Source organism: Toxotes jaculatrix, chromosome 7 (assembly GCF_017976425.1).
Source record: "Toxotes jaculatrix isolate fToxJac2 chromosome 7, fToxJac2.pri, whole genome shotgun sequence".
In the NCBI taxonomy this organism is placed as follows: Eukaryota; Metazoa; Chordata; class Actinopteri; family Toxotidae; genus Toxotes; species Toxotes jaculatrix.
Window position 1 is genome coordinate 7,120,951 of NC_054400.1, and position 23,422 is coordinate 7,144,372.

Consider the following 23,422-nt stretch of genomic DNA (forward strand, 5'->3'; position numbering starts at 1 on the left):
GAGTATAAGAAACTGTGTGCAATATGCTCAGTTAAAGAGATAATTTGACAATTTACCTGCCAGCTGGTAAAGTTAAACACTCTCCCTCCATAGCTCAGCTTTGGTACACAGCCCCCTGTAAGACCACATCCTGTTTCCGCTTGCTATAACACAAAATTTTCGCACAATAATAAGAACAAAAAGAAGGCAGAATTCTGGCACAGAAGGTGTAACAAACCCACTAGTTTCTCTTGACAAGAGGTAAGTGTGAATTACAGATAACTGCACTGAGCCTGGACATCATCAAAAACCTTTATTTTGCTCAAAAATGTTCCTTAAAAGAGCTCCTTTGTCAATATCACAACACCACTAGGTGCTATCTAAAAAGCACTTAGCTTCAAAAATGTGAAGTGTTGATATACCATCCCTCTGGACTTCAGCAAGAGAGATATTTATGGCTACACAGTGCCCCCTTACGATAATTTTCTTCCTTTTCTCTGATATTCTTCTCAGGCACTGTTAACACTCAGAAGCAGTAATAGTCCTAAACAAAAAGACAAAATATTTAAGTTCACATTTTCACATTTTTTTAATCCACCATTTACAGTATTTAATAAAAAAATCCAATCCACAGAAGGAAAGAGTTTTATAACTACATTTACACTGGGATAGTAACAGTTAAGGCACAACATAATGGTGGAAACGTCCCACAACAACAGTTCATCAACCAATCACCTCGGAGAGTATTTAAGATGGTGTGATTCCACTCCTGATTTTTCTTTTGTGTAGTGTTTCTGTTTGTTACTCTTAATTTGGTGACACATCAGAAATAAAACTATAAATACTAGTATAGGTACAGTACAACTCTGGTAAGCCTGTAGTCTGTACAGGCTATAATGAGATCTACATCCTGAACACTCCAAAACGTGTCTTCTTCATTGGTGCATTCAGTGCTGCACTGAGGCTCAGTCCCAAAACCAGACGAGTATCAGCAGGATCAATAATCCCGTCATCCCACAGTCTGTAAAAAAAGCAATAAAAGTGCATCGCTTTATTAGATGGCTCAATGCACCTCACACATCTGAAGCTTCTTGTAGAACCTGCGCAGGTCTATTATCAGTTACTTTAACAGAGTGACAAGATTTAGTGTTCCTCTCCCTGAATAATTTGCTTGTTCATCTTTCAGTTTTAATACACTTGTAGAGGTCTTTTTTTTTTTTTTTTTTAATATCAGCTTATTTTCTGAGCCGGATCCTATTTTCCACCATCACTCAAGATCAAAGCAACGTCTTCTATTATGAGTTACCATGATTCTGATCCTTGTATACCATATTAATGGAATTAATGATGATCACAGCTTTGCACTCAATTATTTATTTTTTAAATTTTTGTAAAATTTAATGTAATAAATAGCATCTTATTCTACAATGCCCAAAGTAGTGTACTATAAACCGAAAAGTCACACGAAAGTTTGGGATTTTGTTTTTACCTAACCTCACAACTTCACTATGTCCATACAAGCCTATAGATGGCCAACAGGGCTGCAACAAACGATAATTTTCAATATCAATTAATCTGATTACTTTCTCTATTGATAGATAAAACATTCAATCTATAAAATATCAAAAGTTGGCAAATGAGCTCTTTGTAATTTCTGAGAGCCCAAAATGCTGGTTTTGACCAACCAACACTTAAAAACCCAAATATATTTACTTGGTTCCCGTAACAGACAAAGAAACTTGGAAAAATTCTGCGTTACACAAACTATTTAAATGCTAACTGGGTACCTTGTCATTATTATGATGAGTCAGTGTCTTTAATGGGGCCATGATTACTGGTCAATAGAGTCAACAATTATTTTTATCCTTCCCTTTTGCACAACACATCAGTCTCTCCATTTCCTGTTGTTATTATTCCTACAAGAGATGTGATAATAGCCACTATTTATAGAGTCATCCCCGGGATCATGACTGGAGCAGGCAAGATTTTTCTTGTTAGACATCAGGCATCATTTTGTCTATTTGAAATCCTTTTGATCGTATGTGCTTTGTGAATCCTGGTTATTCTTTTTATATTGTATCTAACTCACTGAAAGTCTGTGTGATATGTTTTGAAACCTCTATGCTTTAATCTGCCTAATTTTAGTGCTTGAATTGTCATTGGGGATTGCAACATATAAGCACAATTTTCCACCATATGATTGCTTGTGAGAGCAGCATGAAAATAGCCCACTGGACGTAATGAAAAGCAAAGACATCTCAAATTAGAAAAACCACAGGACATCTAATGGAGAAGAAATGCACTTGAAACACATCACAGCATCACTCCTCATGTCTTTCCCGTGGTTTCTTGACTCACATGACGTATCGAGAAGATTTAAAAATAAAGTAGAAACAAATGCTGGTGGCCTGTTTGTACTCCATGCTCGTCCAATATTATCATTCCACAGAGGGTAGAACATTTTCAGTGCCTCATTTTACCACACAATGCCTGAGACATGAAGTATGATGTACCATAACTTACCTGGCACTGGAGTAGTATGGGCTGCCTTCCTCTTCAAACCGCCGCACTATTGGTTCCTTCATGGCAGCCTCTTGCTCTGCTGTGAACTATGAGTAAATCCATAAAACAACTGAATTGATGGGTTTGGTACAGGTAAAACAAAAAAAAAAAAAAAAAAAAAGTTTAAAATCATATCCATTTAAACACAGCGCAACAGGGACTTGGGCCAATAGGATTGTTAAAGGTTGTCTAAAGTGTACAAGGCGAATTCATTTGTAACTCATTTGTCAAATGAAAATGCTGAGTCAGTGCTGTATATTTTCAGTAGGCTACTTCTAGTCTACCCTTATTGATTTAAATGGGGCGTACAAAACATTTGAAGCATCTCTCAAGATAAAGCAATAGAATCAAACAGCAGCACAAACTACATCTTCCAAAATAACCCTCAAGCTGAATCCATTCCTCTGAAATCTACACCTCTCTAAAACCGTTTCAACGAAGACTTCAAGAATTCACGGCTGCAACTAACTTTCATTATCGAGCGATCTGCTGATTAATCAATCAATCATTCTGTCTAAAAAAATGACAGTGAAAAACTGCCATTCACATTTCCCAAAGGTTCTCTATCTGATAGTGTGTTTTATTCAAATAGTCCAAACCCCCAAAACTTTGAGTTTGCCGTCACACACGACAGAGAAAAGTATCAAATCCTGACAACTGGGAAGCTGGAACCAGCAAACATGCAGTATTTTTTGCTGATTACCAAAAACCTGTTAATTTTGACAATTGACTGATTGATTAACCAAATAATCCCTGCAGCTCTTAACTGATTATTATAACCTTGATGAAGATATGATTTACTGCACAGCATCTGTATCAGTCTGCATTAGTTTGGTCCCTGGAAGGACCAAGTAAACTGGCAACCGAGTGTACGTTGTATACTGGTTAAAAACACAGTGAAATAAAAAACATTTTCCAAGTTCTAATCCAGTGTCTGTGAGAATTATTCTTTTGACAAATATATATACAAAAAAAAAACACTTTTGAGTATTTTTAAATCAAAGTCCGTCTAACTTTTCTTCCTGTTAAAAGTTACAGTTGTTCTTGATGACTAACTTTCGACTTGGGGGCTTTTACTTTGAATTTATCCAATCAAATGTGATTTGGGAGCAACAAACTGACCAAGAGTGACAACATGGATCAGAGGTGTGTTCTGTGTGTTTGGCAAAAACTTTGTTTACATTGAGGGTGACATCTATTTTATTCTTTTTCTCCATCATTTTATTATGGCTTTGAGTCCAGCTGATGGACTGGTGGAAGGAAATGAGTGATGGGACTGGTCTTATGTACTCAACAACAACAACAAAAAGGTGCATTTAAAATGTATAAAAATTAATCCATAATTAGTTTTCTTTTACCTTTTCAGTCATTTTAATGCTTTATATTGTTGAACCGTCTCAAACATCACTGATTGAAACACATGCCATCAGGGCACTGATATGAGGTGTCATTTGGAAGTTATTAATTCACTCTTAATACACCCATAACAGCATACCTGACACAGTTTAATTACATCCATTTGATGACTGCACTATGCAGTGTAAGTCGTCACTGGAACACTTCACACTGATATAATTTTATCCTTGTATTAAGTGCCATGTCAAATCATTAATGAAAGAGAAGTGTCTTTCATAATGTTTATGCTTCTGGCAGCAAATTCACCAAAGCTAGTTTAAGCATTTCCAATGCAGCGCAGATGGGATAATTAATGTGAATCATTACCTCCTTTCCTTCGCGTGCCCTCTGATCCTTAGTGATGGTGGCCAGGACAGTGGCTGCCTGTTCACCGCCCATAACTGAGATTCGGGAATTTGGCCACATGTACAGGAATCGTGGGCTGTGGGAGGAGTAACGTAAGGTGTCAATTTCCTTGTGGTTTTTCTAAATCAGATTAGCCAGCCACAGTAGAGATGAACAACTAATAAAACCACAAAAAATGAATCTGCAATACTGAAGATCTAATACGAAATGATGATAACTTTAGCAAAACATGACTAATGAGCACTTAGACTGGGAAAGGAACTACTTAGATAATCCTAAATAATTCACAAAGTCCATCCTAAGGTGAGCACCAGCATAAATTTTCCAAAATGTTAACTTATCTGTGCTTATTTAAAGATTTTACCACAGAACGCTTGCTGTTTGTTTTTGATGGAGGAAAAAAAAGGAGCAAGAGCCGAGTGAGACTGATGGTAAAAGTTCAATGTGATTCAGTCCTTCAATCTCACAATAGCTTGTGTCCAAACAATCCATTCAATCCATCCAACTTTTACTACCAGATATTTTGCAATGAAAGGTATGAGTGTGCACACAGCACTGACAAAAATTTTTTTAAAAGGATGGGTCTTGGAGAGTACTACTGCATTTGTGAAAAAAGCTAAATCTGATTAACTGATGCATGTGATAATTTCAGGCAGTGTCTACAAGAGTGAAAAAAAGTGTGTGTGTGTGTTGGCAAATTCTGAGTGAAATGTTTTTAATTATAAAATGGGTTTTGCATTGAAATGATCAAATCTGAAAGCCTCTTTTACTGCTGTTAGAAAAGGTCACTTCCACCTAGATGTAAAAATTCAAGGGGACCTGATGCATATTATTACAAACACTCACTTTTTTTATGCACAAACAATTTGGACACAGCTAATGACATTCATTCGCGGGTAACTGGTCGTGGGCCAGGCTTTCATTTTGTTCTTTCGTGATGTTATCGGACCACTCGTTAACCTTTTCATACCTGTACGCCCTGCCACACATGCCATAGTTTCCTGCACCGTAGGATCCTCCAATGATAACAGTAATCTTGGGTACATTGGCACAGGCAACTGCAGTTACCATCTTGGCTCCATCCTTGGCAATTCCCCCTGCTTCATATTCTCTGCCCACCATGAAGCCTGAGATGGAGATAGAAAAGAGATTGCAGATAAAAATTGAGTTAACTTTGGGAGAGTGTGTGTTGTTATCTCAAATGAGAAAGTCTTAGTGGGTTAAAATTAAATCATTAATGAGTAAGCAAAAATGAGATTGTTGAGAAAGATTTGTAAATCATGTTATCTGATCTGATGATGATGTAAACTGTAAATTATGCAATTGCATGCTTGTATTAAATAGAGGGGATCATTAAGTGCCTCAAATCCCATTAAAAGCCACAGTACTGACACGATCTTCCTCACTGTGCATTAATAGCCTTGTTATTGTTTATCATTCTGGACTAAGGTGATGGATTGACAAAAAAAAAGTAACATAGAAAAACAAACAAGAGGGAATACATATACCACAACAGAACAAAATCTAATATGTCAATAATCCCCAAACCTCAGACATTAAGAATTCCCACTGACCTGTTATGTTTTGTAGAAAAATTAGTGGAATGTTTCTCTGGCAACATAGCTCGATGAAATGAGTCCCCTGAAAAGAAATTTATACGTTTATTTCATTTTCATGACAGTTGGTCTAATAAATTTGTTAAGCACTGTATATATATTCAGAGCACACAAGCATACATATTAAACTGCTTGAGGTACTGGTGTTGTATGTACAACTGTACACTGAAACTAGACTGTCTCGATTCCTTGTTGAGATTGTGATTTTACATATCGCTGGGAACTTGCAAAGTGTTGCCCAAAGTGATAAATTCCCCAAGTGATCATTTTTATCTGGTGACTTTTTTTCTTGATTTTTATTTGGTGACCAAAACAAATTTGGATTAAAAACTGACAACTTGTTCATAAACCATTCTTCAAGTGTGTGACTTGCGATTATTTGGCCTCACCTTAATCATCATCTTCATCTCAGATGAGACCAGTCAGGACATAAACATATCCGCTTGAGGTCATCTGGCTTCATACTGGCTTTGTATTTTCTAGACTTTACTTTGAAATGAAGGAGCTGAATGGCCTTCAGTCTTGCCAGGAAAATTCACAGCACAACACAGAGCTGCCAGGAGTTACTGCACAGGCAAACAAGCACAAAGGACTGTGCAGTGGGTGGAGACACCTCATTTCCATATACTTTGTACTGCTGAATTACTCAGGTGTTTTCTTTATTTTGGCAGTTACCTCTCTTTCAGTGAAGAAGCCAGCCTCGCATTGCAAAGCGTAAACAGAAGTTGGAGACAATGTGAAAGACGGCTGCCTATTAAAAACTGTCACTTGGTGAAAAATGATCCATCAGGTTGCTCCCCGATGTGTGCACAACAACAGAAATCTCATCTCTTCTCTGTTACCGCTCCCTTTCACAAACACAAATACCTGGGGAAGAGCTTTTAACAATTTAACAGTTAGCATAACAGATGCCAGGGCATGTCTCAAGTGATGACAGCGTGTCTCAAAAATGCATCTCAAAATGCAGCCGCTGTATTGATTTTTCTTGGATATGCTCCCTGAGCATGTCTGTTCCACATCTGTGTCAGTCTGAAGAACTGTGCCAGTCTCTTTCGACAGTAATTACACTGATGAGATAACCAGCGTTCATACTGTCATATTGAGACCTCAAAGAAAAAATGAATCACAGAAACCTTTTTTTTTTTTTTTCAGGTCAAGCTTGTAATCTAATTCATAATGTGTTTGAAAAACTTATTAGTCTATAATCACAAATTCAGCTCCTCATCTTTCCTGAGGCTGTGTAAAGTTCAGCTCTGTTCTCTGCAGATTGGCTTGCAAATTAAGTGAATTAAATTAAATGAAAATTATGGTTGTCCCTTGTCCATGGTCTCTAAATGCTATGTTATTACAATGCCATTCATCAGCGTACTCATGAAATGGCCCAGACAAGTGCAATTTGAGAGCTTATTGTATGAGAGAAACTCGGCGCCTTGACTGTGAAGGGTCAGCACAAACCATCTATGAACACTAAAGCTCCCTCAAGAGAGAAATATTAGTATTCAGTACTGGAAGCGGTGAATCTCTGTGGAGAATACTATCAGAACTGCTTCAGTATTGACATTTTGAGAGGCACATAACCAGAACAATGCTTACTCGTTTGAAAACTCAACATGATCATGAGGCATTTCACACTTTACAGGTGTTGCAAGAATGCAGAAATCATTTGTGTTCACTAAAAAAAATAAAAAAATAAAAAAAAATCACACAATCCCTGCTGTCCAACCTGAACTTTTTGTTCTTTTTGTTAATTGTGAGATATAGATTTTAGGTCTTACTAACACTGTAGAGATACAGTGAACGGACCTTGGAAATCTATATTTATTCTTTAGAGAGCACTCAGTTTTATGATTTCTGTCGTCCTTGGGTAGAAAGAATATTTACCTTTTTTGCAGATTCTGAAAACAAGACTCCGTTGTTGCCAATGATTCCCACCGGGTAACCAAATATTCTTGAAAATCCTGCAGACACACATATTGGAAGTGGTGAGGTTGGTGGATTCCACAGACCAAACCAAACTATATTTCTCTCTGCTGAAGAAATAAAAAGGTATGTGAAATGGTATTTCACATGCCTGTGACAAGTGTGTCTCCGTAGAAGGCCTTGAACTCATCAAATTTGCTGCCATCTACAATTCTGGCGATGACCTGCAGTTAAATAAATATGAGACAGTTAGAAAAGCCCAAAATGCCACGTCACACAAGAGGCAGGCCTTGGAAACACATATAAGGAACTGTTACAAATAAAAAATGTTGGACTGTTTCTTTAAACAATTTTTACTTCAGTGATTTAGCTTCAGTGATCTTAGGCCAACCTGTGCTGAAAAGGCTATAACAGTAGAAAAACACCTACAAAGAGAGAGCAGTCAGTTGATCTTGCATCCTAAATGGATTGTCAATACTGCTCTACACTACAAACACTTTGACCTCTCTAGAGTTAGCAGTAATTCTTGCTCCTGTCTACATCAAGAATCAAAGGCACAGGCTTTAAACCAAATGAGAACATCTGGCAAGCACTGCCAGACAGAGCAAAAACAAAGTGATTGATGCCAGTTGTCCATTATCAACTCAGCTCCAGATAGAGGGACCTGACAGCTAAATATTGTTTAAAGTGAATTCTGAACCTGCAAATCTTGTTTTCTGATGGTAATACTAGAACAAATCTATTTAATTAATCAAATCAAAATACACATTAAACAAAGGGCATTATGGCACAGTAACATCTAAGTAATGGTATGAGTGGAACCCAGGAATGATTTTAAATTGACTATTACAAACTCCCATGTAGTAGCTCATCAAGTATTTCACAATTTAAAAAGTGGATCTACCCACAAAAAAAAAAAAAAAAAAATCAAAACACAAAAATACCTACACAATTAAGAAAAAACCCTCACATCATTAAGTTGAAAAGATTTGGGTTAGAGTGTTGCCATGTTCAAACCAATTGTGGAAATGTTAGGGGGATGCTGTATTTTGCTTGAAGTGTAGCCTACAACCTTTCCTCTTCAAAAGAAATGCCCAGGAAACTGGATACATACCTCTCTGACATCAAAGTTGCGTTTCAAGTTATCTCCAACTATGCCGTAGAGTTCATCTGCAGGGTAGAGCGGGGCTTCTGTTGGTTCTATGGTGACCTGAAAAATATAAAACAGGCTCAATGCCAACAGAAAGTACAGACATGGTAACTTGATGAATGGCAAAATGCGACTGTTAATAACTGTAATTATTGGACTGACCTCAATATTTTTCCTGTAGTTGAGGCTTCGCACTGTCTTTCTTGCCAAATGAAGCGCATGATTATCATCTAAAGCATAGTGGTCTGTCACACCAGATTTTCTGTAAAATAAGCAACAAATCAATCACTGTGAAATTATAATAGCACATTCATCATTACTTAAAATAATAACACTGACAGAAGCATGTGTCTCATCGTTTCAGAAGAAATTAAAGGGTGATGCACAAATTCCAATATCTAAAGTACTCTTAACAGAGAAATATGAATTCATTTTTTCTTTTTTACACTGTTTAAATCTGTAAAGATGTATCAGAGACCAATTCCAGAGATCTATGTTAAGTGAAAAACAAATCCTGACTAGTGTCTCTGACTTCATACAATGCAACCTATGCTCATGGCACCACTGGAAGATATTTGTAAAATCTGTCAAAAAAAAAAAAAAAAAAAGCAAAGCACAACAGTCTTATCAGGTTTAACACTTTCTTAAAAAGAGAACCTTGGCATCACAATCCCACACATGTAATGTCAAGAAAAACTCTGTTAATTTCATACTTGCAGTGAAGGTCAGCACCACCAAGGTCCTCTGCAGAAACTTCTTCTCCAGTGGCAGCTTTGACCTGTCAAGACAGAGGCACAGAGATTTTCAACAAAACTGAAACAACAAACAAAATATTCCTGCAGTATTTTTCATCACATGGCATCTGAAATTACAACACCACAAGTTACATGCCATTGGAAAATTAAATTTATGATGTTAATGGAAAAATTAGCATACCAGTGGAGGTCCTCCAAGGAAAATGGTTCCTTGCTTCCGCACAATGACGCTTTCATCTGCCATCGCTGGCACATACGCTCCTCCAGCAGTGCAGGAGCCCATCACAACAGCTATCTGAAAGAGCGAAGGATAAGTTACAAAACATGTACGACATTAAGAATGGACACACCACACTGTCAAGTTATGAAAGCTTTGATACTAAGTCAATATAATAACAGTGTAATAACAATTATAAAGCTATAAACACCAACGACAACTTAGCTTCAAGAATCTTATGGTCACTAGCAACGGGAATTTCTAAATTCTAATACAGTAATCTAGTGGTAAATCTAGCAATTATACTAAATGTGGCCAGCATATGGAATATGCAATGTTAATAACCTGGTGAGACAGTATCGGCATGAATTAAAGGACATCATGTTTGTTGAGTGTCACAGTTGCATGAGCATATTCTGTTGTCTTTATCACTCCTGGGTCTACTGGACATATGTGGGCGCAAGACCTGTACAAGACCGGACTTCTCACCAGCACCCTTTGTGTTCATCAGCTCTCACGCAGAGAGCCCTGTTTTAGCTTTGTTTTTAAATAAAAGGATGTCTCTTCTTCAATAGTTAATAGCAAGATGTACTTTAGTTCCCCGAAGACAACAAAAGATGAATAACCTACAACAGTGCAGTCCATTTAAACTGACCATCTCTGCTCTCTGATATAACTTTTCAGACAACCCTTTCAGCCTTAAAGAACTGGTCTATGAATAAAAGCATTTCTGGCAAGAATCAAGGCAAAAGTTTTAAAATACACAACCCAAGATAACAACAACAGGCAACACTAAAAGATAGTGACCATGAGGAGATGAGTGAAAATTGAAGTCAAAGAGTTAAAAGTCCCATGATGCTGCTGTAAGTGTGTTATGTGATCAACAAAGGAAATACAAAGACACCAGCATCACCTGTGCTATTCCGTCTGAGGACAGTCTGGCTTGGTTGTAGAAGATGCGTCCAAAATGATCTCTATCTGGAAAGACATCAGCCTGTCTGGGCAGATTGGCTCCTCCAGAATCCACTGAAGAGGACAAGAAAATCAGGACATTTAGAAAGCTCACTGATTATTATAAACATTAGGACCCCATCAGGCTATATTACAGATAATTCATCTTCTCTGAAATGAACTGCAGCCTGCAACTCATAACCAGGGCCTTCTGGGATGTTGTGCGTCTACACACCGACCAAAAAAAAAAAAAAAAAAAAAAAAAAAAACACTATCCGGATTTCCCCCATAGAGTCCTTTGACTTTGGAACAACTGCAGAGGCAAATTGGCCGTATACTGTTCTTTCTATGTGTTTGCTCTTGCGTGGACACAGATAAACAGTCAGTTAAACTCCTTATTCAAGAGCCAGGAACAATGAGCGCCTTGCTCGTTTAATATCTTCTTGCACATAGGTCAACATTCTGACTGCATTGAATTTGGTGTAAAACTAGAAAAGAAAGACAACCATTGCTTTCTGAGAGATTAACTGCATAGATGCGGCCGTGAGACGATGTAAACACGTTTTTTCTCGTTTTTCGTTTCTATTTCCTACTTCCGGTTTCGCGAGATTTTCAAAATAAAGGCGCCGCAAATACATATAAGAACAGGAAAACTGTAAATAAACATTTCAATGTAATTTTGAGTGTCTTTTAAACATATTAAACACATTCAGGGCAGAACACTCCACGTCAGGCATTTACTCATGCCACTTAAGCTTTAATTGTCCTGATTTGAACTCTGGCATTCCTTTGCCAGGAGTAAGACCACCTCAGTGATAGGCCTGAAGAATGTCTTTACTTTGTCATGTGATGTCCTGATCTCGACTTTGCGGACTTTCCCATCACTGCTTGTACTGGTAGATATGACCAGGCCCACTGCCCACTCGTTGCGGGGAGAATCACTCTGTTTAAGTAGCACGATGTCTCCGACTTGCAGGTTGTGACATGCTGTGTGCCACTTACGCCTTGACTGAAGGGTGTGGAGGTATTCAGTTCTCCATCGGCTCCAAAACTCATTAGCAAGTGCCTGCACCTGTTTCCATTGACACTTGTAAAGATCCTTTTCCTCGAAACTGCCGGGTGGAGGAGGCACACCTGGTTTTTGGGTCAAGAGCATAGCAGGGGTCAGCAGCAGAGGAGAGGAGGGATCGGAGGAAACCGAGACTAAAGGTCTGGCGTTGATTATAACACACAGTTCTGCCATTAAAGTACAGAACACATCATGAGTCAGGTGAGTGTGCTTGGTTCGCAGTAACATGGAATCGAGTATCCTCCGGGTCACGCCTATCATGCGCTCCCACACCCCTCCCATTGGGGATGCGTGCGGGGAGTTGAATTCCCATGTGCAACCATTCTCATGTAAGTACTTCAAAGTACTGGTTTGCTTTGGATTGTCTGGTCTCATGCCCAGTTCAGAACTGGCTCCGATGAAGTTTGTGCCCCGATCCGATCTCAGCTGCTTCGCTGGTCCTCTTACAGCAAAAAACCTTTGGCGGGCATTAATGCAGCTGGCTGCATCCATCGACTCTATGACCTCTACATGCACGGCTCTGTAACTCATACATGTAAAGAGTATGGCCCAGCGCTTGCTCTGAGCTGCGCCACCTCTGGTGCGTCGGGTGAGAACCTCCCAGGGGCCAAAAACATCTAATCCTACGTAGGTGAATGGCGCTGATGAACTCAGACGCTCAGGAGGGAGGTCAGTCATCTTTTGAACCTCGAGTCTTCCCCTCAGCTTGCGGCAGGTGACACAACGATGAAGGACTGAACTTATCAACCTCTTGTCAGCAACAATCCACAGGCCTGTAGCCCTGATAGCCCCCTCAGTGAATTGTCGCCCTTGATGTTCAACTTTCATGTGGTAATGATTCACCAGTAGTGTTGTGACATGACTTTGTTTTGGGAGAATGATTGGATTTCTTACCTCTGGACTGATCCGTATGAGTCCGTCGTTCATAGACGAGTCAAGGTTCAGGATTGTGCTTGTTTTTGAAATCGCTCTGTCTTCTTGTAGTGCAGTGTACTCCTCTGGACAGGCATCCCTTTGAACAGCCTTAAGTATGACTTGCTTAGCTGCTGTCAGCTCTTCTGGAGTACGAAGTCTGCTGCATCGATGCCATCCTCTGCATGTAGCTGGTGAGTCAGACCTGAACAAGTGGGTTTGGTGGATCAAGAAGGAAACTGCCCTCAGCAAAGACTTCCACGTGGAGAAGCGCTGGAAACGTCCTGAGGTAAGTCCACCTTCACTAATGCAGGTAGCAGAGGTGGTCAGTTGAGGCCTCACATCTGCATCTGTTTCAGGCTCCACCAGCTTAAAGGTCTCCGGAGTCTCAGCCAGAAACGGTTTGTGAAGGAACTCTGGCCCCGTAAACCACATGCTGCTGGCAAGTTGTGACGCTGGAACAGATCTGGTGGCCAGATCAGCTGGGTTTTGTTCCGTAGGCACATAATGCCACTGTTGAGGGGAAGTTGTCTTGCGTATCCGGTGAACACGGTTGTGTACATACACAAAGAATCGTTTTGTTTCATTGTATATGTAACCAAGAACAACTTTACTGTCACAATAGAACTTCACTGCATCTAGTTTGTGGTCAAGCTCGCCGAGGATCAGTTCAGCCATCTCGACGGCCAGCACAGCTCCACACAGTTCAAGGCGAGGGATGGTGGGTTTGGGTTGAGGAGCCAGCTTAGCTTTTCCGAGCACAAAGCTAACTCTACACTGTCCATCTGTCATGACAACTCTGAGGTAAGCTACAGCCCCAATTGCCCAGTTCGAAGCATCAGAAAAAAGACACAACTCTGTGTATGTGGCACTGGAAAGGGACTGTTGTATGTAGGAGCGGGGAAGATGGAGAGCACTCAGATCCTTTAATGATTCTTTCCATGTTTCCCATTTGTTTAACTTGTCTGCAGGAAGTTCGGTGTCCCAGTCGTGAATGTCAGCAGAAAGTTCTCTGAGCAAGGCTCGCCCTTTGTCACTGGAGCAACCAGGCCCAGCGGGTCGCAGAGGCTATTGGATAGTGGATAGTACCCCACGGCGGGTGAATGGTTTGTCGCTGACTGCCACTTTAAATGTGAAAGTGTCAGAGTCTATGTTCCAGCACAAACCGAGACTTCTTTGCACTGGAAGTTCCTCTTTGTCGAGGCCCAGGTCTCTCAAGCCTGCAGCCAGGTCCTCAGGTGAGAAAGCTTGCATCACTGTGACACTATTAGAGGCGATTTTATGCAGTTTCAGGTTTGATTCTGCCAGCGAAGCTTGAGTGCGTTTGAGCAGATCAATGGCTTCGGTCTCAGATGGGAGGGAGATGAGCCCGTCGTCCACATTAAAGTGTCGCTCAACAAAGTGGCAAGAATCAGAGCTGTACCTTTGTTCACCTTCTTGGGCAGCTCTCCGGAGGCCATATATGGCGACTGCCGGCGAAGGGCTGTTCCCGAACACATGCACTCGCATCCTGAGCTCCACCACCTCTTTAGTCAGGTTGTTATCCTTGTGCCAGAGGAATCTTAAGTAGTCTCTGTGGTCCTCTCGCACCAAGAATCCGTAGGCAGTCAGCACAACAAGCTCCTTCCTGAATCTGAGCAGCACTCCCAGGAGCGAGTTATTTGAGTCAGGGCCTGAGAGCAGGACATTGTTAAGAGAGATGCCACCTTCTTGTGTGCTCGAATCAAACACAATTCGTTTCTGACCCGGCTTTTGGGGATGGTACACTCCAAAAAAGGGTAAGTGCCTGCACTCTCTGGCAGAGGAGGAGTTTCTTCAGCATGTCCATTTAAAAGGAGCTTCTCCATAAAGGCAACAAAATGTTCTTTCATTTCAGGATTTTTGGTAAGTGTGCATCGCAAGGAGTGGAGGCGAGAGAGGGCTTGAGCACGGTTATTTGAAAGGTGTGGCCTGGGGGACTTGAAGGGTAGTGGAGCAGTCCAGCTGTTCTTTTCATCTCTGTGGAACTCCTTTTCCATTACCTCCAGAAATGTTTCATCCTCGAAAGACAAGGCAGGTTTGTCATCATTCTCTGTCCTCACGAACTCACTGCTTCAAAGTTTGTCTTAAGCTGCCACAGTTTCTGACATGGCGTCAGAAGGGATGGACGTCCATTCTGCAGGACGTTGGTCTTGAAGACAGCTACAGTGGGTTTGTGAGCACTATCAATACAAACTTTCCCCACTATCACCCACCCCAAATCCAAACGCTGGGCAAAGGGTGCGTCGTGGGGCCCACTGATTTGCTGTCTCACCTTGTGGACACGTATGAGGTCTCTCCCCAGTAGGATCAGGATCTGCGCCTCGGGATCAGGCTCTGGGATGTAAGGCGCCACAGGTCTCAGGTGAGCGTGGGAAAGAGCGACCTCTGGTGAGGGGATTTCTGATCGATTGCTCATGATCTCATTACATTCAATCAGTGGCGGTAAGTCTAAACACAGTTCACCATTTATCGCTTGTACCTGGAAACCAACTGCTTTCCTTCCAGTCATTTCCACAGTGCAGGCGCAGGTTCTCATCAGGTAGGGCGAAGGGGTGCCTTGGATGCCAAAGACCTGGAAAAACTCAGCTCTAGCCAGCGAGCGGTTGCTTTGATCATCAAGGATAGCATACATCTTGACTGAGCGTTCTCTTTGTTCTTGTGGGAAAACTCAAACCAAGCATATCTTTCCACAGGATCGTGCTGGGAGGCCTTCCCCGCATACCTCAGTGCACATCGATGTTACCTCTGAAGACGGGTTGTGTTGCTGCTCTGTGTCTGGCTCAGCCACAGATGACACTGCTGCTGAGAGCTCTGTGTCTGGATGCTTGGCTGTGCAGTGTCGATCGCTCTTACACTCGTTACATTTCAGCTCCACAGGACAGTCTTTGGCCATGTGAGTAGCAGAGCAGCATTTAAAACATCGCCTGTGATCTCTTAGCAGTCTTTTGTGTTCTGACAACGGCTTCATTTTAAAGGCTCTGCACTTTTCCAGAGGATGAGATTTGTTGTGAAGTGGGCAGTATTTTGCTGGATCGCCACTGTTTTTCTTCTCTGTCTCTGCTCTATACGTTGAGTTGGAACCTGCTGGTGCTGACAGGTCTGTCTTATGGACGGATACTGTTGTTCTCACACCATCATGCTTTGTTATGAGTCTCTCATTACGGAAATGACTACGGCTGTTGTTCGTCAGGACAAAACTGGGGTCATTTCTATCTTTGGCCTCAGTGTTGACAAAGTCAGCAAAGAATGAGAATGGGGGATAACTTACAGCATATTGTTTTTTATATCTTGACCCAGTAGACAGCCATTTTTCTTGTAGGTTTATTGGCAGCTTTTCGACGATGGGGTTAATGCCCCGAGGTGTGTCAAGGTTACTGAGTCCAGGTAAGTACCCATCATCTTTGGCTGAGAGTAGCTCCATGAGCAGGTCACTAAGTTCTCTTAGTTTAGTGTTCTCCCTTGAAGTGAGGTGAGGAAAACTGTCCAGCCGCTTGAATAGAGCACTCTCTATTAATTCAGGGGTATCGTAGCTGACAGGCTACAGGCTGACAGTTCCAGAATTTAATAGAGCAACTGATACACAATATTTCTCTTTATCTCTGGCATGACTGCCTTCATCTCTGGCAAGTTATATGTTTATCTGTGGTGTAAAAGTGAAAAAACTGTTTCAGTTTTTTTACAAATATGGAAAAACTTACCTAAGTAAATGCATGGCAAGTGGTTCTGCTGGGCTATTTCTTGTGCACGAAGGTGCTTCTTCACTGTAATTGGGTAGTATGTTCCCCCTTTGACTGTGGCATCATTTGCAACAATAACACATTCCACCCTATTAAAAATAGAAAACACTGAAATTTGTCTGGTGCACCCGGAGTACTCAGGTGAAGATTCAGAGGAAATTAAACAAAAAGCTAATTACAAGTTCCCAAGATTAAATGAACACCCCATGTAATTATCACAAACTCGTTAATTTGAGTATTTGCAGGCAGTTATGGATATTTTTCTGCATTTAGAGGCAGAGATAATTACTTAAAATCCAGTTTTATTTAGTAATATTTCTGTTTTAGTAGTTATATCTACTGTAATCTAAATACAGGTTTTCATGTATTTAAGATCTCACACTGTGAAAGGTGTCAAAGAAAAAGTAACACCTATTTAAAAAGACAGCGTTTTGGGGGTGCAGTGGGATAAGCTCACCTTGTTATGCTTGCACCATGTATTAAGACTGAGTCTTTACTGCAGCAGCCCAGCCCTACCTTTCCGGTCTCTCTCCACTATCATAATAATCACTTACCCTGAAACCCGCCCGATGCCCGTAATTATACCGCCTGCTGGGACTTCTTCTTTTCCATACAACTCATGTGCTGCAAACTGAGAGAATTCCAAGAAAGGAGTCCTGCAAGAAAACCAAATGAAAAAAAAATCATGTAATACAGTTCATTGTAAGGTGTAGAGGAGAAATGCACAGGCTTGCAATTAAAAGTAACACCACCTATATAAGAGATCCTCAACGTTTTTTGCATAAAAGCATGATGTCTGTAGTGATGATCAATTAATTTAGGGGTTCTACAGTAAACACTTCATGCCAGCAATGCTATCCTCCTTTCTCTGTACTTAGCCCACAGGAAAGTGTGTACAGCATCAAACACTTGACATACCTGCACCACATATCAAACCAGATCACTACAAATTTTCCATATCTGGCTGCTCAGTATGACTCAACCATGAATTTTCAAAACTCAAGATATAAGCAGATGTACTACCCTGGATCCAGAAGTCTGTCTATTCGCTCTCTAGGCAGGAGTTTCCCACGAGAGGTATGAAGTTTTCTGGCTTTTTCTCCCCCACCTGAATGAATACAAACAAACAGTATGTTAACAAACAATTCCGCAACTCTTTGAACAGTCCATCCTTGACTTTCAACTGATTAGCATGAGTCCAAGTGTCGATCCTAACCCAAACAACAAACCTATACTCTCTCCAATTAAATTAAGATAAACACTTAGTATGTATGTTATACTTTAAACTCTTCTGTATAAACTATGACAGAATTCACTACATTTATTTACTGTGATCTACTCAAGTCAGATGTGTTAACAGCACAATATCTATTGTAAACAAAAAAGTCAATGGCAATGTGTGCACAGCATAAGCTTAAGGTTTTTACAATTCAGTTTGCATATTCACATGTGAGAAGCAGTCCTTAAAACCACACTATCAACTGGTGGACCATGAGCAGTTATACCAAAGCAGATAAGGTAAGTAAAGGTGTGCTGTGAACAATTTCAGCACCCATACTCAGACACCAATTAGCATTGTTTAAATTAAAACACAAAGTGATGAATTTAACTTTGGTGTGGTGAATAATCTTTCGTGTGCTCATACGTACCCAATTTAATCTTTTCTGTCCGGCTTTTCAGTTCATCAACAAGAACTTTCATTCGCTCATAATTCTCCTGAAAAACAAGAAGAGTATATAGGTTTATTTATTTTGTTTATCATTTTATATGATTTCGACTGGTAACAATTTCTGGCAGACAAAACAGTCAACAGAATAGTGCATATCATGTAAAGCAGACGGAGATTTTCCGGACACTTTTGTTTCAACTGTTAACTGCTAATGACAAAAACATTACAATTTTAATCAAAACACCACTCAACAGTAACAGTAACCTACCACATTATCAGTTCCTCCAAACATAAACTAAGTACGGAAACCACCTACTCAACAACCGTAACTATACAGAAAATTATGTATAAGACCAGTGTGTTTCAGTGAAAACACACTATTCGCTTGCAATAACACCCAATCAACGTTTTTATTTTTTCCTCACTGGAAAAAAGGAAAAATTATGATTATTGAACAAATCAAATTGTCATGGTCAGCTAACACACTATTTGTCATCTAAGTGCATTTGTCAAGAGGAAATGAAAAAGGTTAATAAAGCAGTTGCACACTGATTTAATGTGAGACACAATCACTTCAACAGACATGTATATGCAGGTATATTTTTAAACAAGTATTTCTCTGAGGTGCAGACATACATAAAATGTGTCTGTGGTGCCATCCAGTGGCATTCTTTGGTGTTGCATCGGTGAGGATGAATTGGTTGTTGGCCAACAGTAACACTGACTATAAACAAAATGATTAAATTATAACTAACTAAACTTAACCATTAAAACTGCAAACATTATTAAAAACTAAACCTAAGTTGCATTTTCTCTGACCTTAGCCCTAAACTTATAATATATATTAATTGTGTTTTAGTAGTATACAATACAGATAAAACAGCATTTTGTTTGCTTGCTTGCTTGTTTGTTTTTAAAGTGAAAAAGCAAATACAACTCCTGCAGCAAACATACATTACAAAACGAACCTGTCTTCAAATGTTGATGCACACCGTATTCTTTCATGACTATGACGTGAAAACCTGAAACCTGAAAGGGATGGTGAACAGTAGAAACACAGCTGTACGGACAGCGAAATGATGTTAAGACCTTAGCCGAGCACGATGAAAGCTCAAGGATTTGACCTCTTGTAGCCAGTTAACTGGCTAGAATTAACTTCTGCGTGGCTAAGGGACAAAATAAACAAAAGTTTTAACGTTTTTCAACATCTGTGAACCTTAAAGCGACTTCACACTCACCTGTCAGGTGTGAGCCACCTAACCTAGCTCAATAGTTAAAGCTGACATTAGCACACAGTAAGTGTACCTTCAGAGTCTGGCTAGCTAATGCTAGCAGTAAGTTAACCTACCTGATATTCAGAGGACTGTTTATCCGGCTGAGAGCCGAGCCGAGCGACCTTATCAGCGTAGTAAGGTCTTGTGCAAGCCAAAGGTAAACTCCGGCAACGAATCAACCACGGCCTGACCGTCTGTAGAAGCATTTTGATGCTCACGTTTGAGTAACCGTGCGATTTACAACAGTTAGCTTGCTAGCTAACCTGGCAGTGGTCTTCTTTTATGGTTAGTGTTAGAAAGCGTAGAGCTCCATATCGCCACCTGCTGTTTAAAAAAAAGGCCTACATACATGGAAACATGGAAATGTTTAGAAATGGCGTTAATATCCTGCCAGTGGAGTGTTACAGGCTAGGTGATCCTCAAGATTTCAGAAAGAGACAACATTTCAATGAATATTTGTTTTTGAGATTTGACAGAAATAAGAGATTAGTTCAAACATGATCACACTGAATGAATTCGGGACTGACCAGATGTCTCCCTGGTGGTTTGGTATAATGGCTTAGAATCTAAACACCTGAAGTGCTAAAACGTTTGCACAGTACTGAATCTTAACTCAAGGTCCAAGAGCTGTTTTTTTTTTTTTCCCAGAGCTTTCAACTGCATTCCATGAATGAATACCATAATGCATTGTTCAGAGCTCTGGAAAGGTCACTAAATTGTCCTTGAGTGGAAATTATTTTATCAATCGACTATTTCCATGGCAAAAAATGAACTCTCACACTTTAAGTACATCTTTTTCCATGCCCTGCTCAAATAAATGTAAATATCACTGTACATCAGCATTCATATACTGTATACGCAAGTCAGTTATGATCAGTTGACTGACTTATACAATTAATTATAAATTAACTGATCAAGTAAAACTATAGCTATGTTTTTAAAACCTTAACACTGTAAACTGCTGGGCGGAATTTATGGTGAAAGCAAGGACGCCAAGCAACGTATGAGTATGTGCATCCAAGCTGCCACCATGTGGATTTTAAAAGCGCTACATCTTTGAAATCTGTGTGTGTGTGTGTCTGAGTGACACTTGAGCATTTCTTTGATATTGCACTCCCATGAAGTTGATGCACTTGCAAAAGACAGCTAAAAACTGAATGGTCAAAATCGATGCATCAGGAGGGGAAGTATCCAGACTTTTAGTCTGTATCATGGGTCAAGCTCCTAGAAAATCTGGATCCTTTCTATTTCTCATAAGTTACAGTCTGTAACTTGTTCTTTTTCTTAAAAATTAGTAGTCTTCAAGCCTAAGCTGAGATAACCTGCATGATATCATCAGGCTTATTTTTCATTAGTAAATAGTTAAGTAAATTGAACTTTGGCTGTAGAAATTATGGAATGCCCCTTTAATTTTAATTCAGTTAACAGATTTCCTTCGGTGAATAATTATTAAAAATACAATCTGGCATAATACCATTACAGTCAGTGATCTGTTTGTAAAAATCCTTGATATTCTGTTGTTCTGATTGTTCTGTATTCTGAGACTTTGCTAAATCCTTTGCCTGACCCCAAGGTTTTCCATAGATTTCACGACTAAAGGAGATCGTGTTCTTTCTTTCTTTTTCATCCAGTCCATGTGTGCTATTCAACTACTTTCCTGCACTCAACTCCCAGTCATCAAAATATTTTATTTATTAATTTTTTTATTTTTTTTTTTTAACTTTTAAGAGGCTTTTCATGCCTCTACATCTATTCTGTCACTTCACCGCTGCGGCAGTGAGAATGGTTCAAGGGTCACGGCAAAGTAGAGAGAGCTGGATGAGTGAGAGGGTTTAAGTTCACACAGAGAGTGGAGGATTGTATATTTCCTAAGAAAACAGGAGCAGCCATTTGAGTGGAGGTCATGGACATTTCTATGCATGCTGACAGAATAGGTGGAAGCGTTGGAGGAGAAAGGCCTCTTAAAACTAAATGAACTAAAAGCTCTTGGTTTGAATGCTCTTCAGCCTATACTCTGCAAAATGTACTCTACCTCGAATAAAGCACTCGGGTCAGAAGTGATGTTTTTTGAAGCTTTTAGGCTAACTCTGATTCCCACTTAAAACCAACTTTAGTTCCCATTTCTAAGGGAGACAAGGCCTTTTCTCTGCATCAGTTTCAGTGTTAGTCTATCAAGTTTCTGTCGACACATTGTGAGATGATGTGATTAAATGTGCACCAATCAGCCATTACATTTAAAAATAGGCTACCAGTTTTCACTTTGTGGCTAAATGGCGTACTTGTATAAATACATACATGTAATGTCTAGGGATTACTTTGCCATCAACTAGAAACTCCCACGCCAAAAAAAAATATTGAAAATGGCAGTATTCATGAAGTAAACATGTAAAATGCATGCAAGAATAGAGATATTCAAGATTTTACCTATTATGAGTCAAATGTAAAATATAACTGAGAATAATTTCCCTGCCTTTAAACAAATGTTATGTGCAGTCAGATGCAATATTCTGTTTTACTTGTCAGTTACATTCTGACTTTTTGGTGCATTCAGCAAAAAGGGCTCAGTACAGTACTAATACATTTAATAAGGATTGCTCAAAACCTTTGACTAGTGAGAATGAACCGAGGATGAACTGCATGAAGAATCACACACACACACACACATGCACGTACGCATACACACACTCACGCACACACACAAACACACACACAAGCTGACTGATTCCTCCCCTGTCTTTATACAAGCTGAGCCGAAATCTCTCATCCTTCCCTTTTCGGAAAGAGATAATGATGCTCGTTTCACAGCTCCAAGAAGTCATTAATGTGTGACACAGCCTTGAATGTAGGATATCAAAACGCTGCAGAGTGCAACCTCCTCCACCCACCCTCCCCCTCCCCTCCCACGCCCACTAACGGGCACAACCTCGTTAAGACGGCGGAGACATGAATTAATCATCAGTCCTCCCTGTAACAGGGCAGGAAATTGTTAGCAGCATCAGTTGTTGCGAGAAAGGTCCCTGTGAATCGTTCAAATGTGTAAAGCTCCTTACAAATCTTTCATCTCATTACAGGATCACCATCAAATTTACTTCACCAGATAAGCTGATGGACATGCTTCCTACTATGTACCCTCATTCAGCCTCTTTCACAGATGTGATGGGACTGGCAAGGTGAAAAATGGGAGGAGATGAAAATTAGTCCGTCAGATATGACAAGGACAGATTTGAGTGAGTTCAAATGCAGTACAAGGCCATAAAAGAGAATACAATGAGCCTTAAAACTGTAATATAATTCCATTAAAAATATGCTAAAGTACACCCTCAATACATAGCATAACCTGTCCTTCCAAATACCAAAAGAACAAATCTCTGTCTCTATTCACATGACTTTTCTTTCATCAGTCTCACCCTTCTGGTGTAGTAAGACACATTTTTGCTGCGCTGGGGGAATCATTTTTACTTCTTTTATGTTTTTTGGTACAGGCACTGCCAGAAATGAGCTTTCATCCTTGAGTCCCATTAAAGCGAATGGGCGAACAGAAATGCTAGCACTCTGATAATGCCATGCGGTGTAAAATGCCACAATGTGCTATTGTTTTGCTCATTAGTTGTTTGTTTATTTGCTGTTAGTCTGGAAAAGGTTTGGAAAAGCCTGTTCTCTCATATTAGTTTTAGGCTACTTTTACTTTATTACCACCTGAGAGAGAGTTTCTCTTGTCCTGGCTTATATAAAGAAATGTCTTGAGCCTGACAGGAGTTAAGTTTCTTTGCTCACAGCAAATAGTTAAGAGTACTAAAAGAGTATAAAAGAGTATAAAAGCCTTACATTA

The 23,422-nt window shown here is 39.9% G+C and overlaps 1 protein-coding gene across 1 annotated transcript; it reads right to left on the reverse strand.

Annotated features, from left to right (window-relative positions):
• Window positions 1-277: 277 nt before the first annotated feature.
• mccc2 (methylcrotonyl-CoA carboxylase subunit 2) lies at window positions 278-19,867 on the reverse strand. Its single transcript, XM_041042767.1, has 17 exons — window positions 19,668-19,867; window positions 18,300-18,366; window positions 17,674-17,758; window positions 17,205-17,306; window positions 16,612-16,739; window positions 10,874-10,986; window positions 9,925-10,038; window positions 9,702-9,766; window positions 9,151-9,250; window positions 8,953-9,048; window positions 7,990-8,062; window positions 7,800-7,876; window positions 5,877-5,943; window positions 5,273-5,429; window positions 4,264-4,378; window positions 2,503-2,588; window positions 278-1,000 (listed from the first exon to the last, which is right to left on the reverse strand). The coding sequence occupies exons 1-17, from the start codon at window positions 19,797-19,799 to the stop codon at window positions 883-885; spliced, it is 1,695 nt and encodes a 564-aa protein (XP_040898701.1). The 5' UTR covers window positions 19,800-19,867; the 3' UTR covers window positions 278-882.
• Between the last annotated feature and the right edge of the window lie 3,555 nt (window positions 19,868-23,422).

What these genes read in the sequence shown, in the direction of transcription:
- mccc2 (XM_041042767.1), bottom strand. Translation starts at nt 19,799, where the DNA reads ATGCTTCTACAGACGGTCAGGCCGTGGTTGATTCGTTGCCGGAGTTTA. An exon ending in ACTACAGGAAAAATATTGAG is followed by an intron (nt 9,049 to 9,150) that starts GTCAGTCCAATA and finishes TATATTTTTCAG; the next exon opens with GTCACCATAGAACCAACAGA. An exon ending in ATGTGTGGCAGGGCGTACAG is followed by an intron (nt 4,379 to 5,272) that starts GTATGAAAAGGT and finishes CTCCTCCCACAG; the next exon opens with CCCACGATTCCTGTACATGT.